This window comes from Lates calcarifer, linkage group LG4, assembly GCF_001640805.2.
Source record: "Lates calcarifer isolate ASB-BC8 linkage group LG4, TLL_Latcal_v3, whole genome shotgun sequence".
NCBI lineage: Eukaryota > Metazoa > Chordata > Actinopteri > Centropomidae > Lates > Lates calcarifer.
The window spans coordinates 8,739,598-8,759,233 of NC_066836.1; the positions used below are offsets into that span (position 1 = coordinate 8,739,598).

Here is a 19,636-nt window from a genome sequence, read left to right on the forward strand (position 1 = left end):
GAGAAAGAAGTATAGGGAGAGAGAGGGAGGGAGGGGGAGCATATGGCCCAGCTCTGTGTGGGAGGTGAAGGACAGGAATGGGGGATATATATCGCATATAGAGGTGTGTCTGCGATTGAAGATGTGGTGTCATAATTAGTGCAAAACAAACTGTGTTTCTATAGGAATGAGTTGCAGAACAACAATAATCATCTGAGAAGTTGGGAAAAGTTTTGCACAGTCACCTGACACAGACAAATTCATCTTTATATGTATTTTATTTTTATAATATATTATGGTAATTTATTGTAATCAGGAGCCTTTTTCTCTGCAATGTCTGAAAATCTGAGCACCAGTCAAGAAAAATGAAAATAATGTTCCCCGCCACGTTCGGCAAGCATCCTCAAATTTCGTGCCATTCCCAAGCCCCAGATGGTGTGGGATGGGAAACGTTCCCCCATTAAATTCCTAATAATCATTTCTCCTGCGGAATCGGGGGTGGTGGTGGCAGTGGGGACGGAGGAGGGTGGGAGGGTGCGAGCGTGTGTGTGTGTGGCTGGGAAGTGAGGATTGGGTTGGTGGGTGAGGGGAGTAGAGGGATTTGGTGTTTTAATTAGACAGATTTAAGGAGCTGAACCCCCCCCCCACACGCACACACCCCAAAGTGTGTGTGCGTGTGGAGAAAGACTCGGCTTCATTTGTGCTTATATATCTGTGGGTGCATGTGAAAAAAATTACACATATGAGTAGAGACGTGCATGTGTGTGTGTGTGTGTGTGTGTGTGTGGTGTGTGCAGGTCACGGCAGGGCTGATGCTGCAGTGGAGCAGGCCTGACACTTCAGTACTATGGGCCAGGATCTCATTAACGTGTCAGATTGGTGGATCAGTCTCTCTGGCAGCCAGCCCGGCCTCTCGCAGGAAGTACTTTCTCTCTATCTGTGAACTTGGCACTGAAAGGTTAGACGGGGTGGGAGGGAGGGATAGATGCGGGGAATATATTGGCCTGGAGAAGAGAGAAGAGGAGAGGAGAGACGGACGCATTAATTATAATATTTGGTCAGATTGGATAAATATTGGGGGAAGGATTGAGGTTTAAGAGCTGCTTTTATCTGTCAGATGAAGTGGAAATTAATGAGTTATGAAAAGTGGCACTGACGATTTCCATGGAGCAAGAGAGGCAGACCAACTCCTGCAGTTGCACTATTTTGGAGGTGGAGATATGCTAAGTGTGATGTGACAGGAGCATCTGTCACTACATCACCTTTGTGCTTTGTGCTCTTTGTCTAGGGGTACCCAGACTGGGTGTGTGCATATATGTGTGTGTGTGTGTGTGTGTGTGTGTGTGTTGGAGAGAGAGAGAGTGGAAAAGTGTGTGTGGCTACAACATGAGACAGTATAGGGTAGGTTTTGAAGCAGGTGGGAAGCATACAGGGGTGTGATCCTCTGACACCCCAGCAACACCCTATTTCAGGGCAGACTGTGCTACTGGGTAAGGTGGTTTCAATTCCCTTGACTGTGAATGTGAGCATCTGGTAGTCATGACTCCACCGTGGCATGTGATAGATAGACAGACAGATAAATAGATAGATAGATAGATAATTCACTTAATTTCCATATCACACCACAATCTCCTGTTTAACTTATAATAAACATTCCTTTCTGTCTGTATAGTTATCTAGCCAGCAATCTACTGCAGTCGTCTTAGCCAACCAGCAGCAGAATCTTGCATCATATCCATAATCACTTTGTTTCCCAACTACTTTTCTCAGTTTCTTGGATGCAGTCACTGAATGAAAATCATGATTCTCAAAACACTGTGCTCAGTTCTCAAGTCCACGGCTCACTGTGTGTGTGTGTGTGTGTGTGTGTGTGTGTGTGTGTGTGTGTGTGTGTGTGTGTGTGTTTGTGTGTGTGTTTTAACTGCTTTAAAATTTTTCTCACAAAATTTTCAAATAATCCAGTGATGCACTGTATGTGGATCCATGGTCAACATGGATTAAGCTACACTTTTCCAATGAACTGTGTTGTTCTCATATGTGTTCATGAGCATGCTAATTTTGGAAATCAGCACATGTAAAAATGATCAAAGCCATCTGTCACAACCTTTCAGACTGAGCTGGTTCATTAAAGCGATTTCAGTGGTTTGGTATTGAATCAGATATGTGTCATTTCTAAAATATCAGGTAAAAATAAGAATTTATTTGAGAGATAATAAAAGTGACTGCAGGGAAACAAAAAGGTCAAAAGGTCAAGTTCTCAAACTTACTTAAACTCATGATCTGCAAATTGTGTTAACAATTGATTTTTTCCCTCACCATTGGGTTTGCAGTTAATTTGACTTTTTTTTTTCACTTCAGTGAGTCTTATTATCTCTCAAATTCTTATGTGTTTGGTATTTAAGAAGTTTAGTTTGATTGTGTTGATACAAATCTGATTCCATGGTACTGACTTCTAAAACTTTCATGACTGATTAAGTGTCGGTAAATTCAATTTACAAGTAACATGTTCAAATTTTAGGGCAACTTATCACTGAATATCACATGATGTCAGATTTAGTTTACAGGAGCAACATCACAATCTGTTATTTTAAGCACATTTGTACCACAGGCTCTTTATACATATGACTGTTTTGAGTCATGGGTTAAATGTTGTAAAAATGTAAAAAAAAAAATAAGTCAAATATTACATCATATTTGCTGGATTGTGCTGCATAGTATAAGATAGATAGATAGATAGATAGATAGATAGATAGATAGATAGATAGATATCAGTACCGCTCTGTAGCCCCACAGAGACTAATGTCATACCACCATCACCCACATTCCCATTTGGAAATGAGAAATCACCGACATTAAACATGTAAGAACAAGTAGGAACTTTCTCGGCTCATCTAGACTAATTATATAGCGCTTTGTGAGGAGTCATTAGGTACATAATTAACTATCTATTAGTATGGAGAAAGAATCCATTCATAATATCTATACTAAAAGGTCTTACCGCTCTTTCTTAACTTGTTTCATAATCACTCCTCCTTACGATTAATAAGAATCTCGATCGACCATCAAATATCACTTGTGTAGATCAATTCAAATGAGGTCGTCACAACAGTGGCACCTTTCACTGTATGTGATGCATGCTAAAATATAATACAAATCTCATTTTGAACTAGTTCTTCTCCCCAAGCAGGAACTGTTTGGAAAATAGAATTTGGTACACAAGCATCAGCTGGCAAAGACCATCAACAAACAACAATGTGCAGGAGGAAAATCCAATTAAAATTTTCTGTGAAAGAGAATACTTGTATGTAGTTGTAAGACATACAGATGCACAGTGGAGGACTTTTGTGGAGGTTATGACCATAACAAATGTCCAGACCTGGCAGGAGGCTCATCTTATCGATGTATGATCTGTCTACTGTGGAGTATCTTTGCGTTTCTTTTTAGTATTCTAGTCCATTCTGCGCCATCACCAATCTGGCCCATACTGCCTTTCAAGCATTTCCTGTGGGACTCATGCTGTGTTCGCAAGGCCTCTCTATCTCTCTCTTCCTCTTTCTCTCTCTCTTACACACACACACACACACATTACACACATGCACACACTGTGGTGACTGCAGAGGGAAGTGAGCTGTCTGCGGAGGGTTGGATTTTTGGTGCCGGTCCAAAAATGTGTCACTCGGGACACGCATGGCCTGCTGGAGGCAGGAATTCTGTCGCTAATGGGCCCCGCAGCCGTCGACACCACCTGGGGATATGGGAGACGGGATGGATGGATGGGGGAGGATCGAGGGGGGAGGGAGGGAGGGAAGGAGAGAAGAGGGAGTGTATGCAGCATAATGTGTTGGTAACAAACAAGCGGATGTGGTGTGATATGGAAATTGAATATCTTTCTATCTATCTATCTATCTATCTATCTATCTATCTATCTATCTATCTGTCTATCATGAGCTATCTAGCTAGCCAATCGCACTACCATCAATCTGTCCATGAAAATAAACATTTTTTGTCCACTGTCTCTTTGTCTATCTATCTATCTACCTATCGTGAGCCATCTAGCTAACTTGTTATGCTAGCTAGCAATCGTACTACTGACTATGTACTACTACTACTGACATACTACTAACTTATCCATGAAAATAAATACTTTTGTCTGCTGTCTCTTTATTTTCCATCTATCTATCTATCTATCTATCTATCTATCTATCTATCTATCTATCTATCTATCTATCTATCTATCTGTCTGTCTGTCTGTCTGTTTGTCTAGAGCTATCTAGCTAACTCGCTACACTACCCCCATCTTTGTGAATCTTTTTGTTCTCTATCTATCTATCTATCTATCTATCTATCTATCTATCTATCTATCTATCTATCTATCTATCTATCCATCCTTTGGTTTATTTGTAAAATGACACACTTGAATGCTCACTAAGCTGTGAAGGCAGCTTGAATCTATCTTTTAAATCTGAGGTAATAAAAAGGAGAGTTTCCAAATTCTATTAGACATAAACCAAGTTGTTCGTGTTCAATATGTTCTTTGAACTTGTGGAATTAATGTATTTAGAAGGAAAAGTCAACATTTTTCCCTGCCATGAAAGGCAGCTTATAAAAAATGTGAAGGCATAAACAGGCAGGGCAGGTGTTGACGATGCAAATGAAACGGATGACAGATGGCGAGCCTTGCGATTGCTCACTGTGCAGATAATGGATGGAGGTAATCAAATTCCTCTGAGGCTTTGGGACTTTCTTCAGAACTTTCCCATCAATTGCACCATCAAACGGTGCCATCGTCAAATACAGCCCCCCTCTACCTCAAAAGAAGAGATACAAAGTAGTTACAAGATTTTATTTTTTGACAGACTCGGCCAAGTTCTGTAGCTAATGTGGAAAATGCACTTTTCTGTTAATGTTTGTGGAAACAACAGACTCCAGGAGATTTACCTGGAAGGCACAATCCTCATCCCTTCATGGCAAATGCAGGTGTCGTTTTATTTTCATACATGTCTCTGATAAAACAGGCCTGTGTGTGTTTGTGTGTGCGTGGCTTAGCTGGGGATCAGATGACAAGTTTGAACAATAATGTTCTGCAGCTATTATAGAAAAGCAACAATCAAATCAGTGTGCCATCAAAACAAGTCTGCAGGGGAGAGTGTGCTGTTTCCATCCATGCAAACCCCCACCTCTTTCATGCTCTATGATCGAAGCTTTTATAGATCTATTCACTTGAGCTGCGAGAGTTGTTGTTACTTCAAAAAGGAGGATCATGCATGAAAATGAGCATCTGATGTGTATTTTTCATATTTTTCACTGGAAGGGGGAAAAAAAAGCTGTAGTTGTGTAAATTTCCCCATCAGTGCGGTGACAGCCATTTGATTTTCATAGGGCCCGGTTTGAAGGTCAGTTTAATGGTCCATTTGTGTTTTGTATTCGTCTTGCTTCAGTGGAAGCTTCAAAACAAAGAGGGTCAGACAACACAATAAATGAGATTTTTTTATGAGTAAAACATGTCATTAAAAATGCAATAAGTCTCCCAATAAGCATGGAATTTATTTTATCACACAACTTGTTCTCCGAAGAATCTATCAAGGCAGTTCTGGAGTAAATAATGTGCAAACTTGGCTTCACTGTTATCAGTATGGGAGACAAACACTATTGTGTCAGACAAGACTTGAAAATGCCAATTCTGTATTTGAAAAGCATTTTCCTGTCACAACACTCAAGAGCGGCATATTACTGCAACAATTCTTTTTCACACTTCCAGCTATGATAACAGTTTCAAGTGTCACACATATGTCTGCATAAAAAGTGTAGGAGAAAGTATCACAGAAGCAAAGGGAGGAAAGTATGCTGAATATCACAAGTTTTTATGTGTCAGGTGATGCTTTTTTCTGCTTTTTTCTTTTTTTTGCATAAATGTGATAATTGCTTCTGCAAAATCTCAGGACAGTGCACCATATTGCATATGTTAAAGGTGCAAAAGCATTTGCTTTGCATTCCTTTTTATGTTGGTTGGATAATGTTACTGGTGCAGCAGTTTTCTGACAGGTTGGTAAGTAACCTGCTGGGAAGTGTCTGATTCTAACAATATTCAGTGGCACCTAAATTGGAGAAAAAATCCATGACGAGAATGAGAAACATATTGTCAGAGAAATATCCTGCACAAGCTTCCGTAAAATAAGTTTTCCCGTTGTTCACTGCCCAACCAGATCAAGGGCGCATACGGCCAAGTGAGTGTAATTAACTTTTTCGAACTCATTTGGGTAATCTCTCCCTCAGTTACCTTAGCTTGTGTGAAATTCCCAATTAACTATATCCCAGAAAAATCACAAAACAACGCCATGTGAAATTTCTTAATGAATTCCTTTGTCTCAGAATGCACAGATGAGGCATGAGAAAGGCACATGTACGGCGAGTGTATTAGTTAGGCGAGCCCATGTGATGGTGCCCGTTCACGGCTGACGGAGTGTTGGTATCCTCGGGCATGGCTGCCAAGCTGCCAGTCTGTGCCGTCACACCTTGCTGCCTTTAAAGATTGCCCTGCAGAGACGGGGAGGGGGTACGGAGGGCCTCACGTTTTTAACAACGCACAGTCTGGCAACCCAGGAGGGTTTACGACTCAGGATCGGTGCCAAGAACTGCCCACCAGAGATATGGGGGGTGAGGGGAGAGAGGGGGGAGGAGGATGCAAGGAGATATGGGTGTAGAGCACACGCACACACACACAAAAAGTCAGGCCCCTATCACATTCACACAAGGTATGTGTGTATGAATATGTGCATTATGAATGCTTCTTGTTTATTGGTGTGTTTTTGCATGTGTGTGTATGTGTGAATGTGTGTAAAGGAGAGGCAGCTGGGTCCAATACTGGAGTGTATATCGAACAAAACAGTATGTCAAATCTATTCATCAAGCTTTCTCTGTGACATGTTAAGGGAAAGAGGAAAGTGTGTGCACATATGATGTACCCCTAGCATCATGCGCACGCACACCCACCCACACACACCCACACACACTTTGCCTTTTCTCAGTAATCCACACAAATGGCAGTGGATGGCAGAATGTAAATGAGCTGGTTATTACACAGCAACGTTCATCAAGCTGAGCTGGAAAGACTTCAATGGCCCTGATGAATATGCATGCAAATTTGTTAATTAAGTTAATTATTCTGCTGAAAATTCATTTGTCTTCCCAAGGACATTTCTGCGATGATTTTAACATGTTTCCACCATTAGTCATGCACGGTGCTATTGAAAATCACTTCTGTTCACCTTTTGGAAAGTTGCGGCCAAAAAAGGGGGATAGAGCACCTACAAATGAGGAGGAGGAGGGTCGACGCAGGTAGAGGACAACATATCAGGGGCGTGGAGTGTGGTCGGAGGTAGACAGCAGCTGGTGCAGCCTGAGGATAAGGAAGGGTAAGCCAAAAAGCACGGTCTGTAGGATATTAGCTCAGTGGGTAGAGCACTGAAGAGTTAGTGCCAGGTCTGGAGGTCCAGTTCTCAGTGGGACGATCCAAGCTAAAACTGTGTTCATTCATAATAATGCAAAGCACTTTGGACTAAAATGTGCTTTATGTTATGTTATGTTAAAAATTAATATGTGAATATACAAATAACAAAGCAAACAACTATCCAACTATTTCTCTTAATCAACTGTCAAATCTGTAATACATGGCCGCATAAATGTAAGATCTAATCTACTCATGTTACGTACTGTAATATACTGTAATGCACTGTTATGATATGTTATGTTATCCTAATCAGATGTGGACAGTAATACAGCATAACATATGGGCCTGTTCTTCAAATGTGGCTTAATTAATTCAAGCTCAAGTGTTATCAGGCTAAAATTATCCTGTTGATTCTCACCCAACTAATTTGTTCCTTCAAACATATTTTAAGGACTGATTTGTTGACGGTAATGTGCTCCTGATTTGAAATACAGGCATCTAGAATAGAAAGTCAAGCCAGTCATATGAGGTGGGCATGAAGCTAAAACTCCACACATACAATGCATCGGACAATACCTTCATTTTACCAGTATTGTTACTGGTGCTATTGTGGTTTATATTCCACAGTGTTTTCACTCTTCCCATATTGGCTCTTAAACAAATAGTTTTTCCAAGTGAATGTTATGTGTGATGCTGTGTGCTGAGTTAACCAAATTTTAAGAGGCAAAACATATCCAGTGGAAAAATTTAATTATATCACTTATCAGTAGTTTACAAGCCTATACAAACCTTCATTTAACTTAATACAGAAAGTCTGAACTTGGACTGAAAATTTCAGCATCAAATGACAAATTTCTGTCATAATAATGTAGTTAAATAGTGTGTTTTCTGGTTCAGATTTTAACAGTCAGAAAGCGTATTTGATTTAGTGTATTGTATCATGTACAGGCAGGCAACTCTTTATTGTGAAAATTGAATTAAGCAATTTACACAATTTAACATAAAATGATTTGCATCTAAAATCATAATGATATCAACATGTTTTAATTATACCTCTATGAAATAGTCTGCAGTTTTGCCATATATGTTTTTCCCATGTATGTTACGTTATGTTATGTTATGCTGCCTCCAGGTTCTTGTCTTTGTCCATAATCCTTCTCTAATCATTATTCCATCCTTAATGCCACAAAGTAATCAAAAAATATCTATGTAATACTTGTAAATGAGCAAAATTAAAAAGTGAGAGTTGCAAAGTAAGAGAGGCTGAAAAAAGTTAAGCTACAAAATGAGCCAGATGGGAAAAACTGAGAAAGTGAGAGTGAGAAACATCAGGACGCACTGTTTGATACATCAAATGGCCATTCTTACAAGAGGCAGCTAAGCCTTTGGAGTAGGCCTAGTCTGAATATCCAGATGTTTGATTTGTTAATTAAGTCTCCCTGGTAGTTAATCACTGTGTTTTTCTATCTGACAACAGCAGGTAAGTAGAGGAGGGTGACCCTAAAATATAGAGATGTGATGGTGTGGGGTACGCAGAGACAGGTTGCATTTGTTCTTTGTGTGACGTTTGTGTTTAAAAACAAAATGCCAAAAAAAGTTGCCCAATCAACAAAAGAAAAGATGAAAATCCATTAAAAGCAGAAAAGGTTTTTGGTGAGGAATAATAATCTTTTTGTCAATTAGAGCATACATTCTGTCTTAATTCTATCTTTGGATTAGTGCATTAGATTACAATCAATAATGTGGTCCTGTAATAATGAAACAAGCAGCATTATGCCAATACTCATGTCCCCTCTAGTGGAGAAATGTAGAATCGCAGCAACAAAATATAGGCCAAGATGCAGCATGAGAGATGGGTTATCATTTAAATCGATTAAATGTTCATTTTTTAAGAGTAGATCCCAAAAGATGCCACCCTCCTGGACAGAGCAAAGCAAAGATGTGAATGTGTGTGTGTGTGTGTGTGTGTGTGCACGCATTAATGTGTATAGTAAGTGTGTGTTAAGCAGTGGCTCTAATCCTTTTTTAAAACATTTCATTCCTGTGACAAATTCGATCAGGATGAGGTGCATTAGTGAAATGTCATACATGCCAGTGTATGTCATGCGAGGATTAAGTCATCTATATTTGTTCACTAAAACAGTTGTTTGTAATGATAAGGTTGACACACTTAATCGATTTGCACGCATTTCCCTGACAGTCCAGATTAACAAGCAGCAAGACTTTATTAGCAATATGCACAAAGCACACACACACATTTACACATTTGCAAGGCATCAATTAAATTCACATATGGTTGGAGTAATTATCGTTATAGATAACTGGAATTAAAGGCGAGATATCAATGTGAAAAAGGAGGGTGAGTTGCCCTGGAGAAAAGAAGAGCAGGGAGTGAATGTTGGGGCCAGGGAGGGCTAGTAGCAGAGACTACATAAGAAAACAACAACAGCTGTTTAGCTTGTGGCTAAAAACAGGATTGAACAACAACATCATTTGCTAAGAAAATGATCTGGGAAAAGATATTGTACAGACTCGAAGATAAGAAATGGGCCTTAGATTGTCTTCTCTGCTGGGGCTCTGTAGGCTGGATTTTTTTTTTTTTTTTCTAATTTGTTCTTTTCTCTACGGTCTTTGATGTATATTCATTCTTACAATAAACTTCCTGTATTTTGTTTTGCATGCATATTAAAAACATAGATTTGACTGCAAATTTTCAGTCTTTTCCCTGTAGGTTGATGGGATCTCACTGAGGTTTGGTCACTTCCCCTTTGAGAGTGCCGAAAAGTCAAAAACTATTTGTACACACTCATAAAATGTTGTATCATGAGGAACCAAATGTACATTTGTAGGAGTAGTTGCAACTCATACATGCAACATTTTGTGTGTACTGACTGCATAAAGACACATTACAAGACTAAATAAAGGTCATTACTTTTGTTGACTTGTGCACACAACTTTGTTATAGCTACAGTATATATTTTTTTCTTTTTTGCTGCCATTACACACACACACACACACCCTGATAACATCCGACACAAAACCCTGTCCCAGTGCCTGCCAGAGAATGTGTGAGCACACCCGTGACTGCTCTGCCCTTGACTTGTATCCATTCATCCAAGCATGCTGGATGGTTTAGTTAATTAAGCTTAATCTACCCCCAGAGAGAGATGTGAGTGCTGTTACAGTGGCCCACTGAGCTGTCCCTATACACTCTTCTCTGGACCCCCCATGGAGCCATCAGGACTGTGCTACTCAACCATGTTCTAGTATATTGACAGGGCTCTGGAGAAACACACTACATGTAATAGAGTTAAAATATTTGGACGAGAGAAAAAGAGGTGAGGTGGGGTGGGGGTAATACAGCATACTGTTGGAATTTCTGACATACATCATTTTAAAGAGACGTGACCAAAAGCTCTTGGATGTTAAGTTAAACATACTCGACTGATACACTGTCTGTTAGGTTATATTTTATGTTTTGATCCTGCTGCTAAGAGCTAATTTGTTCACTCTGTGTAACAGAAAAGGTCAGTTTAACATATTGACCAGGGTGATATGTAAAAAAAAAAAGAAGAGGCAGAAATAAACAAACAAGATTCAGAATTGCTTCATTTGCAGTTACGGTGGGTCCATGTGGGAACATTTCCTGGTTAATTGGTGCTTGCATATATGAAGACAGAGACTAAACAGCTGTGGACAGAATTATAACATCTGATGTGCAGGTAATAATGTTTGACGTACAGCTTGTAAGCAAAAAAATCTTCCCACAATAGAGCTATTTCCCTTAATAAAATCTGTCATTTTTAGGGACAGAAATTCAAGGTACATTCACATAAGACTCACTGAGGAGTTCAAGTTATATATTATATATTTTTTCATAACATAAAGCATTCATAATAAGTAAATTGTGTTTATGCCTGTGTTTTAAAATATCTATAATTTTAGGGTGGAATGACCCTTTTATTTTGCTTGGATTACAGATTGTGCCTTCAAGATATTTCATCATATTACAATATGCATGACATAAAGGGCAGAGCTGACTCTCTTACAATAAACTTTCATGGTATTACAAGTTAAACTGTGATGATTGTAAAGGTCCATCTTGGCAATTAGTGCACATTACATCACTGTGTAAACATCAGCTGTTATCACATTGACATCAAAACATGAGATTAAAATAAGATTAAACAAAATAAGCATAAATAACATAGTTTCATCAATTCATTTTTATTTTTTTAGTTGATACAATGTAATGATTCATTTTGTTGCCATCTTGTGGGTTGATTTGTTCAGTGCAGTTAAGTCATTACAACAATGTGATTTTAAGTCCTGAGAACCTGAGAACATACTGTTCAGCAGTTTTAATAGAATTTGAGTCATGTTGTTGTTTTCCACTGTCATTTGATAAGTTATATAAAAGTTTCCTAAATGCCTCATTTTTCAAGTCTCACTGTTTCTTGACAGGATCAGTCCACTCTTCTTCTTTCTTTCATAAGCCTGTACTGCAGTAACTGCTAAGAAGCCTTGGGTTTTACTGCTTCTCTATTTTTTTTCATAATGAGTCAATCGTCTATTTCTAATGAAATCTGTAAGATTAGTTCTCTCCATGACAGCAGGTCTGTTTTTTATCTTTCAAAAAGCAGAAGGAATGGATTAAAAGACGTGTTTGTCTGCTCTTATGTAAGCATTAGCATCTCTGGGTAACTACAGTAGTTATTCTCAAGGTCAAGAGTTAGCATATCATTTTATAACAAAATACCAGAAAACAGAAAGACAGCTACAGCAGCACTGAGGGGGACAAGCCGTAGCAAACAGTCAGGACTGGGGTTTGTGAGTAATAACATCTAATCATATTTTCTGGTATGATTACAAATAGTAGACTGAAATTCATGAGGTTTTTTCCACATGTGGACTGCATGTAGCTGTCAATGACCAACGAAGTATCTGAGTGTGGAACTTATAAACACCTTATATCACCAAATCTGTAGTCTACTGTTTCAAAATTCATTGATAATGCTTGCAGCAGCACATATCAGCCACATCACACAATTTGTGAAATAACATTTCCTCACCTTAAAAAGTATTTAGTAGATCTGTATCAGTAGATCTGATGAAGAAATGATACATTAACCGTTAACCAGCTGTCCTACCATTATGAATGTTATACTATTCAGTTTTTACAGAAACTGTTTTAGACAGATGTTGATTCAAGTGTAGTGTCATTATGGAAGCTGGTTGGTGTAGTGTTGACTTGTATAGAGTTACACTGGCAGGTACATCTGACGTTTTGTCCCTCAGTTTCAGTGAAGGCAGGCTAAGTAACAGCATGGTATAATGCAATACAGTTCAGCAGCACCACAAACCACATCCTCCACGTTGATCATACAGTCGAATCAACACCTCTCTGAGACAGTTTCAACAAAAACTGGACATTATCTATAAAATTTAAACACATGTACACACACAGGGATGGTCTATTTAGCATATTCAGCGTCTTTCATTTTCATTCCCGTGTTTTACTCAGCATTGTCAGACTCTCGTGTAATGCGCCATATTCTCAGAATATCAGTTAGTACTTCAAAGTTTCACTTCATATTTTCATATTTCAATCAGCTGTTCTTGCTCTCATATTTTCACACTAAACTGCCAAGTAAATTCTTACATAGATTAATTTCCAAAATGAATAAATACATAAGTAAATGTGCTGTAGAATAATTCAAAGAGATAAAAAGAGCTCTTACCTCTGGCATGGACTCAGTGTCTCTCCAGGTACCGCACAAAGTTTTTCTCAGCAAATGCCACAGAATCGATGTGATACCACAAAACACTTTCACTTTCTGTGTTGGAACTTTCCCAAGAAAAAAGTATGTTTGCAACAGAATTTCTGACCCAACTTGTATGGACATGTCACAACATATGTTTGAAGAAAAAAAAAAAAAACAAACGTCTAAACTGGTTTCCAGCTAACTTTAATTTACATATACTACAGTAACAGCACAGCAAGAGTCATTCATAAAGGCTGAGAAAGTGCAGCAGTGAAAGCATTCCCCACATATTATCATACATTCTGATATGCTTTATATTTTTCTTCCATCATTTACTCAGTATATAAATATACATATACACACAACAATACATCTTTATAGTTTTAAGGAAATATGAATACACACTGGAATGCCAGTTATTCAATGTTTCATTCCCAAAGGGAATATCTATTTGGCCTGCAGTTCCAACATAACAGCAGAGTTCTGTCGCATAGACATTGCATTCTGAAAGAAAGAAGTGTCCTGGGTGATGCCTTTCTCCCTTTTCTTCATCCGCAATTTCTCACAGCGCAAAAGATGCAACAGATGTGTTCGCAACTTTTGTGAGAGCAGATACAGCAGAGGGTTCATACAGCAGTGAGAGAAAGCTAGAATCTGACAAATATAATAGGCGATGATCAAGCGTCTTTGTCCATCACAGCTTTCGGGTGTGTACAAAGTTTCGATGAGCAGCAGAATATTGTAAGGTCCCCAGCAGATGAAGAAGGCTGCAACAATGCATAATACCACCACTACGGTCCTGTGCCTTTTTCTGTTTGCTGACTGTAAAACTGTCTTGAGGATGGCAGAATAGCAGAAAACAATGATGACAAATGGGAGGAAGAAAAGCAGTGACACTTGGAGGTAGTATCCCAGCTTGTCATCAGAGGAAGGTCCACATGTAGTAAGATTATCCCAATTGGTTTCTGCCTTGACATTTATAGCATCACTCAGGGACGCACCAATGCTGATGACCCAGGCAGCTGCACAGGCACCCACTGCACACCTCTGCCTCCTCACACAGTTGCTTGGCCAGTTGTGCAGCACCACTGTTATGAAACGATCCACCGTCATGGCGGTCAGGAGAATGACACTGCTGTACAAACCAACAAAGTACGCTGCAATCATAAATTTGCAGCAAAAGTCCCCAAAGACCCAGTGGTGCAGGAAGTTTGTGGCCCAGAACGGAAGTGTGACAGTGAAGATCAAATCAGAGCAGGCCAGATTCAGGACAAACAGGTTTGTGACATTTTTCAGGCTCTCATAAACGACAAGAACACACAAGAGGAGACCGTTGCCTGCGATGCTGAAGATGAAGACCAAAATGAAGAAGGCACCGCTGATGGTTGCAAAGTTAAAATTGTGATCACACAAATATTCCACATGATCGCTGTGTTTCTCGTTCATGAAGCTCACTGTGGAGTCATTCATCATTGTAGGTTTTCTAGGAAACATGAGCACAAAACTAACATTGGCAAAATGTCATTAAAACTGAGTAGACTGCTATAACCTTTCCACAATTTATTTCAAAAAGGTAGTTTTGGAACAAACATAGAGAGTAATTACAGTAAGTACTAAGCTACTTACCCTGATCAGCTGGCACGTCTTATGCTGAATTGTGAAGGAAACGTTGTAATAAGGGCAAACTCAAGGTTCCTTCTTTTTGTTTCACACTGAGTCAGAAAGCTTCACTATTTCAGTTTGAACATGCAAATATTTCATGTAAAATGGACGTCACGGTTATGGTTTTTGCAACTTTTCGTAGAAACAGCAGGATTCAATCAGAATTCAAAGAGGAGGCAATCCAGAATTTAAACTGAGAAATTTTTATTTCATTGTAAAGCATTGACATAATGTTGATGGTAATATTGTCATGTGAAAAATAAATTTCAACACTTAAACAAATACATCTCAAAGAAGCATGTATGACTCCTGAAAATGAAAGTGAAAATTTAAGTGATTCATTGATCTGAACACAGGTATAAAATGGAGTTAATCAAAGAGAATCACATACAGTCACATGTATATTAACACAGAGATACAAGGCTTACTGTTCAACACATTTTGATTAGCGAGTATATAACCACACATAACTACAAGAGAGTGTAATAATGTACATTATACAAATGAAAACTTTACTTCTCATTTACTTTACTCATTACTTTACCCCCCCCCCCCCCAAACAGCCTGAATTTTTTGTTGCACACATTCAACAAGGTGCTGGAAACATTCCTTTTACGTGTCTGGTCAATGTTGACATTGCATTGATTGCATCACATAATTTTCAGGGGAAATGTCAGCTGCACATTCATAGTGGACTGTTGTGTCTTTTGTAGGGAAATACTGAGTAAACAATTATAATAAATTGCTTTCCCCCTACCCTTATCTGGACATAAGGAACAACACAAGACAGATCCTGTTATAAGCCTGGAGTTTTAGTTATTTGTGTTATTGCAAATATCAGCATCAGATCTACATTGCAAACTACATCAGCTACATCGAAAACTCTTCCCCACTTGTCAGTGATGTGATTGTGAGTCGGCTTTGTCTACTGCGAATGCTGCCTTTGTTGCGGCCCCAGCTCTTCAGCATTTTCTTCAAGTGGGTTTTGAATTTGACCCCCACAAACACATAAAACACAGGGTTGAGGCAGCAGTGTGAAAAGGCAAAAATCCGGCTAATGGAAAAAGCATATTGCAGTTTTTCGAACGAGTCACAATCTGCAGATACTTCCTTTGAGTTCACAGGTTTTTGCTCTATGTAATACATTGACTGTAGAAATATTACAATATTGTAAGGTGCCCATCCCACAAAGAAAACAACCATGAGAGTAAAAATGAGTTTTAAAGTTTTGTTCCTTCTTCTTTGAGCAGTGGGACGCAGCAACCTGCATATGATCTGAGAGTAGCAAAACACAAATACCAATGAACTCATTATAAAGAGAATATTTTGCTGGTACATTCCCCATAAGCTCCAGTAAGAATTCTCAGGTACACAGTAATTCTGTTTCACTGTGGTGAAGATGACAGCTGGAGTGGCACCCAAGGCACTTGCTATCCAAATGATCATAGATACTAGGACACTGTAAAAGCCTGTGGTTGACACAATGTCAGACAGAGGATTCATGACAGCTACATAACGATGTGCGGTCATCAGGATGAGGAGGAAACCACTGCTGTAGAAACCAACATAGAAGACAAAGCTGACTACTTTGCATGCAGTCTCCCCTAGAGTCCATCCGGACATGTGGTAGTAGGCCCAGAAGGGCAGACCTGCGGTGAAGAAGAGATCTGATACAGCCAGGTTCAGGATGAAAGCGTTGGTCAAGGATTTGAGATTCTCATACTTGGCCAGAATCACAATGACCAGGATGTTGCCGAACAGACTGAGGATCACCACAATGGAGAAGAAAACTGGTGTGAAGATTGCTCCAAAATGCTTGACAACTGTTGTGTCGCATATTTCATTTTCATAGTCAGTGTAATAATCGTACAGGGGACTGGTTTCGCTTTCAGCAGTTGCAATGGTATTGCTTTCAGTTGTAGCCATTTTCCTTTAGCAAGAAGAGAAAATCTAAATTCAAAAATAGGGTTAAATCAAATACATCAAATTAGATTCAATAATCTCAATTGCTCAGTTGTATTGTATAATTATGTTGTACTTGCATTTATGCAATTATGTTTACACAACACTCAAAAATACTTTTGTGATAAAATGGAAGATTAGATAAGAGTGTATTTTTGTTCCTTTTATCTCAGAACTGGTGAAATCATTACCTCCAAGGGGTAAATAATCACATAAAATGAATGAAATACAAAAAAGTAGAACACGTTTACATGGTGCCACTGGCTAATACCATACTTCCTCTAACAGTGATGGGGGCCTTTATTTACCTAAATGGCAGAAGGTACCATACTTTAACCAGAAGTTGCTACCACAAGGAGGAGAAAGGCCAGGATCACCCTAGCGGCACTGACAGGTGGTGGCACCGCAGCGGCAGCTTGTGACACCACGCAACCACTTTCTGCTTTTTTGTATTTCATTCATTTTGTGTAATTATTTCCCCTAAGGAGGCTATGATTTCACCCATCTTGAAGTAAGAAGGAAAAACGTGTAGGCCACTTAATAAATAAAAAAAAAAAAAAATTCTGCTACATGTTAATTTCCACATCTTTATTCACAAACTTGCTCGTTTTTCACCTTCCCCAAAACATGGCACAATAGACTCTGTTATATAACATAAACTTGTTATACACAGGTGGTCAAATATGTTGGCTAGAGAGTCACTCACATCACAACCACAGGGTCAGTCTTTAAAACTATTAGCTCAACAGTGAAAATGTATTTAATTTGTAGGAGTCATTGTATGATTCAGACCTTCACACATGCATTTTAGTATCTTTCACTGTGGGGCTGATTAAAATTTTAAAGATGGTTTTGTTGTGAATAACTCTTGTGTATAACAAGTCCTTGTGTGATTTTAAATGTATAACAAAATAAAATACATTTATTAATATGTGATTAAGCTAACAATTAGCCAACAGAGTTTACTGGGCCATGCTTTGAGGACCAGCCTGGTATTTCTGTTTCCCTTTTGGTCTTTGTGGTGTTAAACGGTTGCTGTGTTGTCACTGAGTTGCACTAAACTGAATTTTCAGCATGATGTGACAACTAGGCAAAAAGTCTCTAACGTATATAACAAAGAAAAATATAAATCAGCAAAGACTGAATATGAATATTCCTCTCATGTTAATATTTCAGCTTAAAATATTCCCTGTTCAATTTAAATGTGAGTAAATTTGATCATTTATACAACATTATTTGTACATTACCTACATTGTTCAAAAACAGGCCCCTGTACTCTCAGGGCCTGTAAACATTTCCCTAACAATGATCACTTTACACAAACAAGTGTTCCTATTACTCTGCATAATCCTCAAACTTCACCATGAGCATGTTTCTGTGAACTTACTTTAAGATTAAGTGATAGATTTTTCTTTCTTACCTTCCTGTTAGACTGGCTGGTTAAATGAACAAACATACCTCTACCTGTTTGATCATCAGATTATTGATCCACAAAATAAAAAAACTGTATTACTGCTTTAAGTTTAATATCGTGGAGTTCAACCTAGTGAAAGACCCCCCCCCATTACAACAAATATTTGACAAATGTGGAAATATACTGTACCTCCACACAGGTCGTGCACACACCCGAGTCCTTAATGCAAATATCAGTGAAAACCTGGCGAACCAGAAATTGTTCCTTAAGTATCGACCACAAAGGTGAACAGAAATCAAACATCATCCACACCCATGATTTGACCACAAGACAAGTGAGGTCAAGTTCCCTTTAACCATTTACACCTGTTTTTGGAGCCTGTTAGACAATTTCAGAATTAAAAACACAAAGACATAATCCATTTTGTATAACTGTCAGCTGACTCTTTCACCTGTAACAGTACAGGTAAACTATTTTAATCTCTCAGTAACTTTGCTATCTGCTCATGTTGGAGAATCTCACAACATTTTATGAGTTTGTTTCCATTACTTACACTGCAATATGATGATGCAGTGAACATACAGTAACCAACAGTCCAAAACCAAAAGATATCCCATTTACATTGATATAAAACTGAGAAAAGCAGAAAATTCTCACATTTGAGAAACTGAACCAAAAGACTAATCAATTATCCAAACAATGAGCTAACTGATGAATAAACTTATCAACAAATAACAGAACAAGTAATACAAAATATGATATAAGCTCATTATACCATTGCACAGTCTGTTTGAATGAAAGAAAATATAAAAAACTAACTATTAAACTGTGTGTGCATTATGTAACCCCATGTGAACAGAAATGTTCGTCAGTGTTGCTTAATTTATTTAAAATGTATTTATACATGGTGAGTTGGCTGAGAATATCTGCTCTTTTACAGCATTTAGGAACTGACTTTGCCAAAATGCTTCGAAATGTTTGTACATTCTTTTGTGTGTTTGTTTTGTTTTGTTTTTGTCATTTTTATATATATCCATCCATTGATTTACTTATAGGCTAATTTGAATGCTTAACTTCCTAGTTCTTTTATAATCATTTAATGGAATTAAGAAATTGAATCGAAAATGACACCGAGAGGTGTTTCTTTTATTAAGTCTTCCCTCACTGATTTGACTGTGGTGGACAAAATAATAGAGACACCTCTCAAATTAATGCCAAATCAATGCCATTGTTTTTTTTAGGTTATTAGTCAGCGACATATAGTATTGAGTCACAAGGTTTTGATAAGATACTGACGAGCGTATCATGACACATGAGTTTTTACTGATATTCTCATAATATATTTCATAAAATATTAAGTTAGTAAAGCAGCATAAACATCTCAGCGTACTGTTTATTGACCGTTTG

At 38.4% G+C, this 19,636-nt stretch overlaps 2 protein-coding genes across 3 annotated transcripts; both read right to left on the bottom strand.

Annotated features, from left to right (window-relative positions):
* Positions 1-13,379: 13,379 nt before the first annotated feature.
* On the bottom strand, positions 13,380-14,890 carry LOC108883293 (chemokine XC receptor 1). The gene is made up of 2 exons (XM_018676249.2): positions 14,818-14,890; positions 13,380-14,674 (listed from the first exon to the last, which is right to left on the bottom strand). Exon 2 carries the CDS (start codon positions 14,662-14,664, stop codon positions 13,639-13,641), a length of 1,026 nt encoding a protein of 341 aa, XP_018531765.1. The 5' UTR covers positions 14,665-14,674; positions 14,818-14,890; the 3' UTR covers positions 13,380-13,638.
* Positions 14,891-15,040: 150 nt separating this feature from the next.
* On the bottom strand, positions 15,041-18,492 carry LOC108883292 (chemokine XC receptor 1). Of its 2 annotated transcripts, none has more exons than XM_018676247.2 (2): positions 18,419-18,492; positions 15,041-16,803 (listed from the first exon to the last, which is right to left on the bottom strand). In XM_018676247.2, exon 2 carries the CDS (start codon positions 16,777-16,779, stop codon positions 15,724-15,726), a length of 1,056 nt encoding a protein of 351 aa, XP_018531763.1. In that variant the 5' UTR covers positions 16,780-16,803; positions 18,419-18,492; the 3' UTR covers positions 15,041-15,723. The 2 variants fall into 2 exon arrangements, with proteins under 2 accessions (XP_018531763.1, XP_018531764.1); XM_018676248.2 differs by having other exon boundaries at positions 15,041-16,783; positions 18,419-18,486.
* Positions 18,493-19,636: the final 1,144 nt, after the last annotated feature.

Excerpts from the sequence above, each read along its gene's own strand:
- LOC108883292 (XM_018676247.2), bottom strand. The coding sequence starts at position 16,779 with ATGGCTACAACTGAAAGCAATACCATTGCAACTGCTGAAAGCGAAACC.
- LOC108883293 (XM_018676249.2), bottom strand. The coding sequence starts at position 14,664 with ATGATGAATGACTCCACAGTGAGCTTCATGAACGAGAAACACAGCGAT.